This window comes from Charadrius vociferus, unplaced genomic scaffold (assembly GCF_000708025.1).
Source record: "Charadrius vociferus isolate BGI_N301 unplaced genomic scaffold, ASM70802v2 scaffold282, whole genome shotgun sequence".
Classification (NCBI taxonomy): Eukaryota; Metazoa; Chordata; class Aves; order Charadriiformes; family Charadriidae; genus Charadrius; species Charadrius vociferus.
The window spans coordinates 4,664,501-4,679,631 of NW_009647731.1; the positions used below are offsets into that span (position 1 = coordinate 4,664,501).

The 15,131-nt window shown below is 50.5% G+C and overlaps 2 protein-coding genes across 2 annotated transcripts in view; both read left to right on the plus strand.

Annotated features, from left to right (window-relative positions):
* Nucleotides 1-8,904, plus strand: part of DUSP5 (dual specificity phosphatase 5) — a 28,946-nt gene extending 20,042 nt beyond the window's left edge. Inside the window, exons 3-6 of the mRNA XM_009881626.1 lie at nt 1-149; nt 4,478-4,620; nt 6,107-6,326; nt 8,488-8,904. The exon at nt 1-149 is cut by the window's left edge and continues 3 nt beyond it. Of these exons, the coding sequence (XP_009879928.1) occupies nt 1-149; nt 4,478-4,620; nt 6,107-6,326; nt 8,488-8,888 (913 nt within the window). The 3' untranslated portion in view covers nt 8,889-8,904. The remainder of the gene's footprint in view (nt 150-4,477; nt 4,621-6,106; nt 6,327-8,487) is intronic.
* Nucleotides 8,905-10,204: 1,300 nt separating this feature from the next.
* SMC3 (structural maintenance of chromosomes 3) overlaps nt 10,205-15,131 on the plus strand; it is a 39,241-nt gene continuing 34,314 nt past the window's right edge. Inside the window, exons 1-2 of the mRNA XM_009881628.1 lie at nt 10,205-10,241; nt 10,905-10,981. Of these exons, the coding sequence (XP_009879930.1) occupies nt 10,205-10,241; nt 10,905-10,981 (114 nt within the window). The remainder of the gene's footprint in view (nt 10,242-10,904; nt 10,982-15,131) is intronic.

Below are 15,131 nucleotides of genomic sequence, written 5' to 3' on the forward strand. Positions count from 1 at the left end.
GGGGAGCGCCCGCCTGGCCGCCGTGGTGGTGCTGGACCAGGGCACGGGGCACTGGCAGAAGCTGAAGAAGGACAGCACGGCCCAGATCGTCCTCAACGCTCTGCTCTCCAGCCTGCCGGAGGCCGGGGCCAGGGTCTGCTTCCTGAAAGGTGAGAGAGGTGGCGGGGAAAGGGGGGAGGGGATGGGATAGGGGATGGGAGGAGGGGCGCAGGTCGACCCTCAACACCCCACCCCCCCTCGGGGTGGTGGCGGCCCCGTCGTGCTCCTGTCCCCTCTCTTCCGCGAGTTAACCTGATTATGGGTGGAGGGCAGGGAGGTAACGCCGGGATTTCGTTTCTTTTCCACCCACTGGAACTAAATCCCGGATAGACTCTGCGGGCTGAGCCCAAATGCCTTTCCGCTCACCCCCGCCGCGCGTTTAAGAGGCTGATGGAAAGCAAAGAATATTAGGGGAAGAAGGACAAAAGTTACAGGTTATCAAATGGAGGATTTGGGGACGAGAGGGTCCGGGGCTGCGTGGGAAATGAAATCAGTCCCGCGGGTAAGCGGGGAGCCGCGGGCACCGCCGCTCGCTCCCCGCCCGGTGACATGAGGCGGCCCGTGTTGGGCGCCCGAAACCCCGGGATCGGTGCCCGCTCCTCCACCCCGGGCGGAGAGGTTTATCTCTCCATGGGGCGTACCGAAGCTGTCAGGGGAAACCCGTAGCCGAAACTCTGGGGCTTGTCGGGGGACAGAAATCCCTCCTCCCCCCACGTGTATTATAGCCCTTTGATTGCGGTTCTTTGTTTTCCTTCCGTGTGACCCGGGGATAATAAAACGATAAAAAAAAAAAAACAGCCCGCCCTTTCTGTGCCCTCTCATCCCCTCCTCCCCTCCGTTTCTCCTGGCAGCGCCTTTGTCCTTTCGCCCTCTCTGTTTTCTCAGCCTCCTCCTCCTTCCCCCGCGCCTCCCCTCGAAGCGGGGCACTGCCCCGCCGTGGGAGTTCGGAAACAACCCCCCTTGCCATATCCTGAGGCCATGGGGAGGCCATAATTGAAGGAGATAAACCAGGCGCTATTTCTCGAATAAACTCTGCCTCTGTGTCCCCACCGGCTTCACTTTTATTAAGCCTTTTAGCACACTAGTTTTTGTCCTGATGTGCCCAGTTTGTACCTCCCGTAAAGAACAGTGCCCGGAGGGAACCCCCGCCGGGGTGGAGGCTCCTCCAGCCGGAGTTATCGCCCGGTACCAAGGGGAGGGGAGACTCCCGGGGGGGGTTTGCCACCACCCTGGCTCTGTCTGGGCACCGCCAGCCTGCCCTGGGGTCTGACAGTCGCCCCAAAAGCACCAATTCTGCCTCTACAGGGCAGAGATACTTGCACAGTGCTGGGCCAGTCAAATCCTCAGGGACGTCTTTAAACTAGCGATGAAGAAACATCTCCAGGGTCGCGCTGGGAAGCCTGTGGCAAAGCAGGGGCTGAATTAAGCTCTGCTGACTCTCAGCCTGCTCGTTTAGCCACAAGATCGTCCTTCCCTCCTCATGTACCGGCCCCACGCTTTGAAGTGGTGACTGTGGGCAGTTTATCTGGGGTGGGGTTTGGATGTAGGCTCTGCTTTGTACCTTTTGTGTATTGCAAAGTTTCCTATCTTGAGAGCCTGTCGACTTAAGGTTGAAAAGAGTCCCCCTTAGTGGATGAGAAACTTTCCTCCTTTTCCTGTTGCTGTTCCCCTTCGCTTTGCTGGAAGTGCTCTGGGTTGCAGGATCAGGCCCTTGAAGTCTGTAGCTCCGTTTCGGGTCCGGTGTGGCCCGAGGAACCGGTGACTCAGTGGGCAGCGCTGCTGATTCACCGGGGTCACGGACCCCCAGGAAGCGGTTGTGGTTTGGGGGAAGATCTCTGTGACAGTGGGGATATAAATAATCCTGAAGCACTGGGCACTGATGAGAAGAAATGGTCTTTTGGGGGTCTGTAGAACAGACTTCACAAATAATGGGTTGTAAAAACACCAGGAAAAAAATCCTTGAGGAGTATATTCCTCTTCCCCCCAGAAGTGGGGGAGCTGGGAGGAGGTGTTGGCTACTTAAGGGCTAAGGTGGTCTCTCCTTGGAAGTTGCAGTGATAAGATATGAGCAGGTCACCCCCACCCCACCTGGTCACCAAGCACCCTGGCGATCTGGCCCCAGGCAGGGCAGCTACTGCAGAGCAATTGCATGCCAAGCTGAGCGCCAGGCCCCGGTCCCCCCCTTGTCCCTGGTCCCCCCCTCATCCCTGTCACCCCCTCACTTTCTGCCTTCCAGAGGCTGAGCGTATTACATCTTTTGTCTGTGTAGATGCATTTTCATTCTGCGTGAGCTCGGCCCCAGCAGGGTGAGAGTGGATGTGTGGCGGGGGAAGAGCTTGCAGAAAGATAATATAATGGATCCTCCCTTGGTGCTGACAAGGTTTCTATTATTTATTGATTAAAACCCGAAGCACAGCCCAGCTCTGTCTGATGAGCAATCTAGTATTTGCAGAAATGACCTCAGGGAAGCTAGGTTGAGTGGGGAGGGGGAAGAGAGGAGATTGCTGGAGGATGGGATGAGAAGATGACTCACTGTAAGAATGGCCTGCAAATATCCTGATCCCCAAGGCTTGTAATTAACCATTCACCAGCTGCATGTGTTAGCTGCCCCAGAGACATGAGACACGCATGGCATGTCTGTTCGAACACACACGCTGATTTGGCTCGGGCAGATTTCTGTGTTCATTCAAGAGTAAAAACAACAACACAGGGCGTAAATGGGGATAATGGCTATTTATATAAACTGGACATATTTTTCCTATGTGATGGCAGTGGTTGGGGGGCAAGGGGGAGATAAGGTCAGCTATGCAAAACAGAGGATTTAAAAGTCTGCTTCGTGAAGGGCAGTTGGAGATCAGGAGAGCAGAGGATTCTGGAGAGCTGCTTTGTGTGTTGGTTTTTCACACTGCCAGTTGTTAGGGATATCATTTTATCAACCCCCTTGTTGTGGATATCATTTTATCATACACGCACACACCCTTTATGGTCTCCATGGTCACTTGGCTGCTTGACCCACTGCCTCACGCTCTGAGCTCTGGGGCAAGCTGGCTGAATGTGGCTGGGGAGTAGGAGGAAAGGTGCAGTTGCTGAGTCCCAGTTGGCTGCAAAGTCACCTTCCTGCCCTCCATCATGGAAAATAGACTTTCATCCCGTTCAGTGGGCTTTGGATCTTGCCATCCGCTTGCAACATGAGGACCCCACGGCAGGACTGAGTGGGCTACAGTAGCGCGTCATGAATTTGAGCACACATCTGCTCAAACATTGCAAACAAATGAGACACCGGTGTGACAGGGCTGAAATGTCAGAGGTAGCCGTACCCGGCAGCCCTGTCAGCGAGGGTGGCGGGGGCCCTGTGGCTGCTCGGATCTTCAGCGCTTCCTTTGTTTTGAAACCCTTCCTTGCACGCTGGGGCACCCACACCGGCACCGCTTATCAGAACGGAACAGTTGCAGATGAATGAATCGCGTCGGAGGGTTTGCTTTCTGAGCCTTGTTTACTTGAGGGCCACACTCCGAAGGGTTATTGACCCTAGCTGTTTTGAGAGCTTTCGCCATTCATTTCGGTTCTGAAAAAGCACAGGTGGCAGACACGTGGCACACCACTGACATTTCCAGGCTGCTTCTGTTACCTGACTTATTCGTGTACATTTTGGAGATAGTGTGCTTCCATACGACATATTCCCAGCCTGCAAACAGGCAGCGATTTAGCTGACGACAAACTTTGAGTAACAATGTAATAATAGGATTAATTCCTTTTCATTAGCAGTGCACTGAATGAAACGAATGCAGTACTTAACCATGCAGAATAGCTCATATGGGGCTATTCAGTTGTCAAATGCTGTCACAGGATTTCATTAAGTTTTATAGCTGTTATTTAATAGATTGGTTTCAGTGGGACTGTCTTCATTGCCTCGCTGTCTTGTGCATTGTGGTGATTAATGACACAGTTGCAAGCATCCCCCTCTTGCGCTTATGTCCATTCAAAATTGCAAATAAAACATTTCTAATGTTGTCACAGCATATATAGTAATAACAGATTCAGAGAGGATGACTACCGGGTACAGAAATCTCCATCTTGAATGCTGGTAATAGCACTCATATAAAACCTGGGGGAGGGAGTTTAGTTCCCGCTGTACTGGAGTTAATGGTTGCTAGACTTAACAGAATTACATTTGCTAACAGTTTTAATCTGGATCCACTGGCTTTTGGCAAGTTAATAATTGTCAGCAGGTATGAAGCCTTTAAAAAAAAAAAAAAAATCAAAACATTTCCCCTGGGAGCATTATTCCTCATTAACCCCCGGTGCCCATTGCCGTGTGGCACTATCCCACTGCATTGCAAAGTGCCCAAGCTTCATTTCTCTTCTCCACTTTAATTAAACCATTTTTTGGAAGCGCAAACGTTCATGTCTTTTTTTTTTTTTTTTCTTCCTTCCCTAGGGGGATATGAAACCTTTAACTCGCAATATCCTGAGTGCTGCGTGGATGGAAAACTCATTTCCCCGGAGAGGACCGAGGCGGAGAGAAACCTCGCCAGCCACTGTGAGAAGCAGAGTGCCAACCACAAACCTGCTTATGACCAGGTGTGTGTCACGGCTGTGGCAGGTGACATTGCCCTTGGGTCTTCTCCTTCCCACCAACTGGCTCTGCTGGAGGCTGGCGGGGTGCCGGTGGCCCTCGTGCTGGCGTGGGCTGTCAATAAGTTGTCACAGCCCAGGCTGGCAGCCTGTGTGTCGAATAAGGTGCTCTGTGCCTGCTGCTGGTCAGCATCGCCTCCTCCTGGCTTCAAAATCTGGCAGCAGAAGGAGGAAAAAAAACCCTGCCTAGACCCAAAACTGTATTTGCAACCCATCTTGATCACACAGCTTAGGAGACTTAAAACGGGCAGGGGAGAGGCTGCCAGGAGTGTCATTTTTCCAGCAGACGAAGGAGCACGCTTTCCCCATGCCTCCTCTGAGACCCCGGGAGGGATCTGAGGCTGGCGGAGGGGGCCGGGGCCATGGCGCCACTTCTGAGAAGAGGCAGCAGCTCTCAAGAACCGTCCCTGGACAGGGAGAGAGGGGGTTCCACGGGGGAAGTCGGCACACCCCCGCACTCGCCCAGCCCAGGCAATACGTGTGCTCCAAGATGTCACCCTGCGGTCGGGCTGCTTCCGCCGGGGCACATGTTTCCTGGTGCTGGGGGAGCCCCCGGGCAATGCCCCTCCGCTCCCCCGGGAGCGCATCCTGCCGCAGGTTCCGTCCCGCCACCCCGGCTGGCTCCGGGGTGTCCCCGGTGCGTGGGACCCACTGGGCAGGCAGCTCGGAGGGGTGAAAAGCTGGTTTCTCACAGCCGGAGGCTGCCAGCAGCTCTTGTGCATCATGGAAAGTTACCTGCGTTCTCCAAAAACCTCGTGTCGGGCGGTGGCTTTTTTTTTTTTTTTCTTTCGGGGTCTCATCACCCAGCCTTTGCTTGTGATGCGGAAGGAGAAACCGAGACGACACCTCAGGGTGGGTGACGCAGCGAGTGCTGTGCCCCAGGAGGCATAGGGGGACGGGGCTGCCCCTCCCCGAGCCCCGTGGGGCCATTGCGAGCAGTGAGCCTTGCTCTGATTTTTTTTTTTTAATTTTTTATTTTCTTCGCTTCACCTCTGGAAGGTGGAGTGGAAGGGCAGAGCCCTGGGCTGAGCTAGAGCAGCCTCCTCCTCCGTCCTCCTCTTCCTCCCTGCTCGGACACAGCTTCCCACCTTGCCTGTGTTTCGGTAAAGCCTCAGAGGGAACGGCCCTCACATATGAAAGCGCTTTGGCTGCGTCCCAAGGGGCAGCGCTTTACAGAAAGCAGGAAACATCCTGCACGCGAGTGGGCTGGATCTGACTTCGTACCTCGCAGATGTGGACAAGAAAACGAAACCTTTTTTCCTGTGTGGGCTTTGCCATCACAGTGATTCACTGGCCCACAGCACCGGGGTCCAAAATCACCCGCGAGGGAGGGAGCGGGCACCCACGCAGGCTGCCTTGCCTCTGTGTCTCTGGTATCAAGACTCAAATACCCCTGAGAAAGAATTACATGTTCCTGCTCCTTCTCTTCCAGGGTGGTCCCGTCGAAATCCTGCCTTTTCTCTACCTTGGTAGTGCCTATCATGCTTCCAAGTGCGAGTTTCTCGCCAACCTGCACATCACAGCACTGCTCAACGTCTCCAGGAAAAGCTCTGAGTCCTTCAAAGACCAGTATTGCTACAAGTGGATCCCAGTGGAGGATAGTCACATGGCGGACATCAGCTCACACTTCCAGGAAGCCATCGACTTCATTGGTAGGTCTAAATTAACAAATCTTCATATATTTTTATATTCATTTATTTTAAAATACGTATTGGTGGGAAGGACATATTTTCTGTGCGTTCCCAGATGTAACAGCAAAAGTGTAAGCTCCTTTCCTTCCCCAGCATCTGTCCTGGCAAAGGGATTTTAGTGAGGAAGGAAGAGGGACGTTTGGAGCAAAGCCTCTGTCCTTCTCCTTGACTTTCCAGGCTGGGAGGACGAGGAAGGAAAATGCCTTCTCTTAACTGCCATCAGGCAGGAGAGGAGGGTGAGCTGGTTAGCTTTACTCTCTATTTAAAGCAAGCGTAGGTGTAATTCAGCACGGCAGGAAGCAAAGAAGTATGGTTAAACACCACCAAAGCCTATTGATTTTTTTTGTAAAGGAAAGATCCATATTGGTTCCTTGGACTTACCTGCCAGGCCCTGTAAAAGCCAGGTGAAGCAGGGTCAGCTTATTGCCTTATTGTGCTGGGATATCTCAAAGACAGGCCTTGGAAAGCCAACGTCTCCCCTTATCACAGGGCTTGTTTCCATTTCTCCTTTGGATCATGTTGGGGTATTTTGATTAAAGGGTGAAATACCATAAATAAATAAATAAATGAGGAGGCCTTCAGAAAACTTTGAGCCATCCCCTCACAAATCTCCCTGCGTTAGGCTGGGTAGGCGAGCGGCATGCCGGCCGTGCCAGGTAGCGCAAAGGAGAGGTTCCTCCCTGAGAGGCACAGGGTGGTTCAGTGGGGTGGAGCAGCCTCAGCCTGGGTGGGGATGGTGTTGAAATCCGTGCTGTTGCTCTCCAGGAACGTTCAAGAGAAAGAGAATCAAACCTCAGTTACAGACGTGCTGGACTCATTGTTCAGCTGAGTTAGTGTCCTTCAACAGCGCAGGCAAAATTAGCAAAACTTGGTCTGAGGGTGCCCTCCCAATCCTTCACTTTTCTGGTAAGGGACTTCTCACACCTTTCAGGGAAACGCTAATTCACAGCACTCTTTGGTCCCATCCCCAACGCCTTCTGATAGTTGTTGAGTCACTCTGATGTTTCCCAGATCTTGAGGATGACTTAAGTTTTCACTTTCTTTTAAAATTGGGCATGTGGTGTAGATGCTGGGGATGACTCAAATCCATGTCTTCCTCATTTTGTGCAGTAGTTAAATATAACCGGTCGTGGTGGCAGACAATTGAAGACAGGCAAATGATAACTTGCTCAGCTCTGCCGTTGTTTCGGTGCCATGCACTGAGCACTACACTCAGCACAGTTCTCCATAAATTGGGGCTTGAGCACATTGCTCAAGGCAATAGAGAAGAGAACGTCTATTTTTGAACTGTGTTTTTGTGTGGAAAGGGCTTTATTTTAAGCACATTCTCTTTAATCTAATAACAATCATTGTGTTGTGTGAGTAACCACAGTGGCTCCTGTTGTGTAAAATGGGTGCTTTGCATAAGCCTTTTATATCCTGACTTAAGTCCAAGCATCCTTTAACCAGGCTGTAATTAGCAACTGCCTACCAGTCCTTGTGTGCTTTGTGTGGTGAGGCCCCAAGGGAGTGAGCTCAGCCTCTCCACCCAAGGGTACTCACCAAGGGCTCAGCTCCTGGTACTGCCCTTTGCTGCTAACCAGCCAAGATTTGGCCTTAGAAGAAAAGTCCTTCTTTCCTGGCAAAGCTGATGAGAGGGAGGGAGCTCTGCAGTTCTCACCTTTGCGAGACCTGATGGTGGGAGGGCTGGCCAGGCTGGGCTTGGGTTGGCCCTTTGAGCCACAGGCAGAGAAATGCAGGTACAGCAAACACAAGCATTGCCCAGATAACTGATCTCTGTCTCACAATGCTGTGCAAAGTCAGTTGTTCCAAAAGAGCAATAAGTGCACGCATGGGAAAGAGACAGGGAAGGACTTCCCTAAAAGAATGCAGAAAGAACCAAATCAGGATCCATAGACCCTGAAACCAAGTGTCATCTGCAGCTCAGCTCCACCTCAGGCTGGGGTTTGTCCCACTTCTTTTAATCTCCATATTACTCTTGGTATCCAACAGAAGAGCAAGCCTTTCCTTGCTGGGGGACGGGCTGTGTGCCATGTTCCACCTCTAGCGCTGGGTGCGTGTCACAGTGTCCGCTCCATCCCTGATGACACCTGACATCTGCAATGACTTTTTTTTCCCCTAGATTATGTCAGACGAACAGGGGGCAAGATCCTGGTGCACTGTGAAGCAGGGATTTCACGCTCTCCCACCATCTGCATGGCGTACCTCATGAAGACAAAGAAGTTCCGCTTGGAGGAAGCCTTCGATTACATCAAGCAGCGCCGGAGCCTGATCTCACCAAACTTTGGTTTCATGGGCCAGTTGCTGCAATACGAGTCGGAGATCTTGTCTTCCACTCCCAGCCCCCCCGTCGCCTCATGTAAAAGAGAAGCTGCATCTTTCTTTGCAGAAGAACTGACATTAGGCAAAAACTTTGAAGGCTCATGTTTTGCCTTTCCTACCTCAGTGTTGAGTTCTGTGCCCATCCACTCTCCTGTCCACCAGCTGAAACTCAGCCCAATGACAGCATCTTCATGCTGCTGAACGCCCTGGGGAGACCAGAACTGGCGTGGCCCTCTGATCCAGACTGTAACCCCAACAAGAACATTTCATGAAAGTGCAATAGAGAAACCTCATTGACTTAGTCAGAAACGCAGCAGTTGTTGTGGGTCATACTTCCCGTATGCTGTGACTGTAAGACACAAGTGCTCTAAGTGTGGCAGGTTTTCTGAAATTTTATTGTCCTTTTTTTAATAAAAGAAAGTGCTTTTTTAGGTTTTTATCCACAGTGTGCACCCACTACTGTATTTTCAGATTCCTGGGGAGCAATGAGAAATCCATTTAATATGTTCTCAGTTCCCATCTCCTTCCCTTCTTATTTTTGAAAAGACCCTCGTTTAAAGTTTCAAGCAATAACCAGCAGCAGCAGGGAAGAAAGCAAAATGAGAAGCCCCACCTTTGCAATGGCAGAGGTGGTGGGAGTGAATATTCGTTCTGCTTTTAATCCGGCTTTCCTCCTCCCCTCTTGTGTGGTGTTTCAGGGAGCAAAGGGCTGGGGCACTGGAGGGAGCTCCTTCCCCAGGACACTGTTACACAACCAGGTGAAAATCCCCTCTCCTGCTCCGGCCTCTGAAGTGTCAGGTATTGACCACAGTGTAACTGGATACCAAACCAGACCAAGGATCCATTCAGGTGTGGCATTTCCTGTACTTCTGCATTTGCCTTTGTACTGGATGTGCTTTTAACTAAAGCAGGGGACTTAAAGCTATCAGGCTACCCTGCTGAGCTATTATCTTTACGTCTGTTATTTAAGAACAGCCCTAGAATACTTGAATGTCTCCACAATCCTCATTCCAGTTACTTCCCATCAGATGACACTGCTGGATTTTACACCAAAAAACCCCCCTGACAAGCTCGACTCCAAGCCACCTCTTCTTCCACCCCTCCCAAGTGTTCTCGACATGTATCGTGTGTGGTCAAGTGGTCTTGTTCAGTGTTATGTGGCTTGCTTAGTGTGTGTGGTCACCTTCTAGCCAGCCTTCCTTCATGAAAACTGGACACATTGATTTCTGTGTTTGCAGGGAGTTCAGAATGAGTGGCTCTCTTTGTCTGTTGACCTTTTTATTTTTTTTTTTAAATATGTAATATGTATGGGAAATGGCAATAATTTCCAGGAGATCTCATGAATGTGAAAGAAAACCTGCAAAGGTTTTTATGGAGTGTAAAAAAAAAAAAAAAAAAAAAAAATAAAGGAAAAAAAAAATGCTATGAAAAGAAAGCTGTTTGTTGTACTTTGAGTGAGCTGCAAAAGTGCTTTGGCAGACCTCAGGTGGCAGGAAAGCTCACCTGAGAAAAACTCCATGGCCCAGAAGTGGTGTAAGGAGGTAGAAGAGGAAGGTAAGCATCGCTGGGTTCTATGCGGAAAGCCTCCAAGGTGCATCTCTACTGAGGGGAGAAGGTGAGGGGGAGGATTGTTTTAAACAGAATGACATGAGTCATGGTGGCGTCACTTCCCAGCAGCCAGGCAGGCACTTCTGTTTTGATTCATGCATGCTTTATATAAGATTTGCCATCTTGCTGAAGATGAAAATCTGAAACAGGCAAGGCCCCCACTTCCTTCCTGAGTACATGCCATGGGATGCTGCATGCCCTGATCGCTGGCGTGACGCTTGTGGGTGGCCCATGGCACCCTGCGGTGTGTCACCCGCTGTGGCACCCACCCGCGAGCATCACGCCAGGGACCGGGGCATGTGGGCAATGCTCATCTTTTCACTTTCTTTTTAATGAAAAAGTTGATTTGAAGTGCCAGCATCTCTGAGCCATTTCATACCCCGTTTCAGCTGGAAGTTTTTAGGCTCTTTCTGGCTCATCACTTGCAGCATGTTTATAATCCGCATTTCCAAGTTATCAAGTTGAAAAATTTATGGTAAATGTCTGGGTTACAAAGTGTCTATGCCCTGTGGGGTTCATCCATTTGTAACTGCTTACCCCTGGGGAAGCCAATCTCACAGGTGAGAAGCTGTCGTTGGTGATGAGCTTTGGATTTCTTCCCTGTGTCAGAGGGACATGGCAGCAGCCCTGCCTGGGCTCTGGCTTTGGGAAACCTGAACGTGGGAACCCGCAGCTGGGGAGGTGAGGTAAGTGATCTAATAAGAGCGGATAAATTAATTTTCTAAGAGATCTGATTGTTCTGGAAAGTGCTGTCTGGAAACCTATGGCCAGTTGCAGTGGAAATGCTTCTCAGCCCCCACAAGCCCCTCCGGAGCAGAAAGGCTGGTAGGCTTAGCAAGAGGGGCCGCATCCTGAGCATAGAGACCTACAACCTCAACAGAAACAGAGCAGCCACAGCTCTCATTAAAACGGCATAAATCCCCTTCTGGGGGAATGACCAGCTTTGTTTCTCAAGGATGAGGAAGACGAAACCCTCGACAGAGCTGATGTTTGCCACGGGAACCTGCAGAGCACGAGGCAGCGGGCTGAAGGGGTTAATGGAGGAACTGCTGGCCTTGGCAGATTTGACCACAGCAGCTGGAAAAGATCACAGGCCAGGCGGAGGAGCTGGGTGTTTAGCAGAGAGGGAAGGCAGCTGCTCTGGTTTTGGAGAGGGGTTCTGATCCTGGGCTTTAGCACAGCGTGTTGGTGGATAGCTGGGCTGGGATTCAGCAAGGATGGAGGGCCAGAGCCCCACGGGAGCCTGAAGAGGGGCTGTTGTGCCTGGGTACAGCAGCTTGAGGTTTGTGCTCCTGCCCATGGCATGGTTTCCCTCTACTTGGCTAGTCCCATCCCACGTCTCCTCCCTGCAGGCCCCAGCATCCAGGGCACAGTGGGATGTAAATGCTGCCTCCCAGAGGGACATGGTCCCAGTGCTCCTATGCTCGCGCTGGTGCCTGCTTTGCTGTTTCAGTGCTAATGCAAGATCTCAGCCCCCAGCTCAGCTCTTCCCTTGCCCCGCTTGGCAGCTCCTAACCACTCTGAAGGGACAGCACAGACATCCGACCGCAGGGCTCTGGGGTGAGAGTACGTGCTCTCCTCCCTCCCTGCCCACACTGCTCCCACAGGCAGGGAGGAGCTGAGGACACAAGCACCAGCGTGTGAAGGTGAGTGTGTCAAATCAGCATGGCACCTACCTGGGAGATGTGACGTGTGAATCTGAACCCATGTGGGCAGGCCAGGAACCCTGGTTCTCTGCTTCCAAGCACCAGCACACAACAGCTACCTCCATCCCTAGGGAAAGGAACAGCTCTGACAGTGTTTTGTGGCTTGTGTGCTGAGCACATATTTACCAAATTGGGTAGGAAGGAAGATTTAGAGGGCTTTTTATAGCCCGGATGGGCTTGGTTTTGGGTAGCTCACTCCTAGGGATGGAAGTCCAGATCAGGCAGGTGCGTGAGAAATGTCAGAGCTGAAGGATGGGTTCTGACAGTGATGGAGGCTGAATTCACTGGTTCAGTGTGCCTGTGTCCATCTGCCAGCGAAGCCTGGCAGAGGAATAGGAATCTCAAGAACAAAGTTCTGATGGAAAGTAGAGACCTATGCAGCTGTAACAGCAAGGGGAAGGCTATAGCAGGATTCTTTCAGCCGTCAGAAAACGCAAGTGGGGGAAAGATGCCACGAATGCTGTACCCTTAGGCAAAGCTTTGATTAGAGCTTATCCCTTATGATACTTGAATCCAAAGAAAATGAGAGGAAACATCACAGAAAAGGGATTTTGCAGGTACTGCTGCCCATGGAAGTGCTGGTTCAGTGCTGCCCTGGGATGTGAGCATCTCTCTCCACTGACACTCCTGATGTACCCTTATGTCCTGAACTCCTTGGTGTCACTCAGGAGCTGTTTCAGATCCTGGTGTGGGACTGAAGAGGACTTGTGCCACGTAGCTTTTGGTCCCTTGCTTTTAGGCTTGCAAAGAGCAGTCATGTTGCAAGCGTGCGTGCTGTTGCTCAGCCCCTCTCTCTGCTTTGCACAGGCTGCCTTTCTTTTCTGCCTTCAAGACAAACAAACTCTTCCAAAAACTGCCACAAAAAATACACATCTTTACATGGTTGCAAATCAGATTGTGAAGAGATCTGGGGGTGGGTGGGTGGGATGGGTGGGTTTTGTCCTTAAGTGTCCCTATGTGTTCTTTCAGTCCATACGTTTGTTGGTGTGGTTTGCAGCCTATTCTGGTTACAAAGGCTTCTCCTGCTGCTCTGGTTAAAGGACTTTCCGAAAGGCAGAAATTACACCCTGGCCAGTAAAACCCAGGTAAAATTCACCTGCTCCATGGGGAGTTTATACTGAAGTGCCCATCCCTGAGCAACAGGAGGTGGGTTCTTGCCTTCGTAGCTTCTTGTCTTCTGGTGGTGAGCTGCTTTTTTCAGGAGACAAAGCCTGAACGAACAAGGTATTCTGCAGGCGTTGGTGTTTGTATGCTAAAAACAACACTTGCCTTGCTGGGAAGTCAAAGGTCCAAATGTGTCTGTAACATGGCAAAAATAAGTGAGGCTCCAGGCCTGGCGAATTTGACCCTCCAATTCCACTTTTCATGGCTTCATGCTAATTGGACAGGAGACACGCTGCCAGCTCACTCTCTGGGGAAAAAAAGGCAGGAACCAATTTGCAGAGCCACATAAATATGGAAGTAGGATTTTTTTTGGCGTGGGAGGTGTTACCAGTACCACACATTATGGTTCCTTGGCTTTATCACATCGTAGGCTTTTACCGAGACATGAGTAAGTTCTCTAAATAAGGAATATGAACATAGCTTGTGAAATAGGTTGAGTCATCAGAGAAAATCAAATGAAGTTCTGACACTGGGGCCTCCATCGTAAAGTCCTGCTTTGTTTTACCATCCCATTATAAACGATAGGGTCATTTCAATCTGTTTATTTCAGCTTCAAAATTCAAAGTACTCTGACATCTAAGTAAGACTTACCAAATGGGTGCATTTTTCTATTTGCAGCAGTGCTGCATCCCTGTGCATCCCCGCCTGTGAACGCTTGCAGGGATTGTAAAGGTTACCAAGAGAAATGGCTTCTGTGGCTATAGCTGAAATGCTCAGCACTTCTTCCAGCTTTGTCTAGTTATTAAAAAGGATTTATGGCCCCTAGATATCCCTTTCAAGTAGTAGCCTACCCCATGGAAGTCACTGGCTGTTATTCGTAGCTCCTGGGAATCCCAGCAGGACCTGTTGTGCTAGGAGCTGTACAAACACCAAGCAAACCCAGAAAGCCAGTAACTCAAGACCAGGAGTGACCGTGGTAGGTAGAAAGGCAGAAAGAAGGGACAGCATTGCCCTAGCATGGCTATGCCAGAATAGCAGCCATGCTGGGGAGACTATGGGTGGAAAGCACCTCTAAGAGACAAACATGCACGAGATCCTTGGGACCCATTGGACATGCTGTACATGAGCAGAAGTGGGAAACACTCGTAGTATAAATTCTACAGCTACACGACACAGGGGTCCCTGCCCCAGCCCAGGCTTGCTGCAGTCACACCTGGGGTTTCAGAACAGGCAGCACATGAAGGTGTCTGATCTGGTGGGACTGTTAGATGCTCAGAGATGACAGGCAAACTGATAAAAGCCTCAAACCCCTTTGGCATAACCATTTTTCCAGACTTGGTTTTGCACGTAAGTAGCATTCATCAGACGAGGCTCAAGTCTCCCAAGTGAAGCGATAATGTAGTTTTTAATGGGCTTTCTTTTTTGTATGTGTGTGAATAGTGGTTTATTTCCGTCACACAGATACTCCATTTCTGTGATTCCTTTGTAAAGCAGACGGCATTTGATAGTGAGTCATCTCTTGTTATTAAATTGCCCATACATTGCAAGCTGCCTCCAGGCCCTGATCCAAAGCCTATTGCCTTCAGTGGGGAAGATGCTCCTGAACACAATGGGCTTTGGACCAGGCCCCGGATGAATCTTTACGTTAAATCTTTATTTTAAGGAATGATTTGTTCTAATTGGAACTAACCTTAATGCTGCATCAAAATTAAATATGAGGTCTACAGGACTCAAACTGGAACAACGGGTATATACTCTCTGCTCTAATGCCTCCAATCATGTTAAGTCAAGTTAACTGGAAAATCAATTGACACGAATTCCAGCATGACCATTAACTGCCATCCGGCTGGGCCCTGAGAGGCTGGCCAATAAGAAGCACATTTCTAACAGGGAAGGAGTAGAACTGTGTGTGTTCATCTCCTAGAGATGTTTTCAACCTGTGGTCTCCCTAGCAATGCCCACGTTGCCTCGAGTAATTACTGTGGCTAACGGAGAGCCTGTGGGGTCAGGCAGTCTGGGATCGATT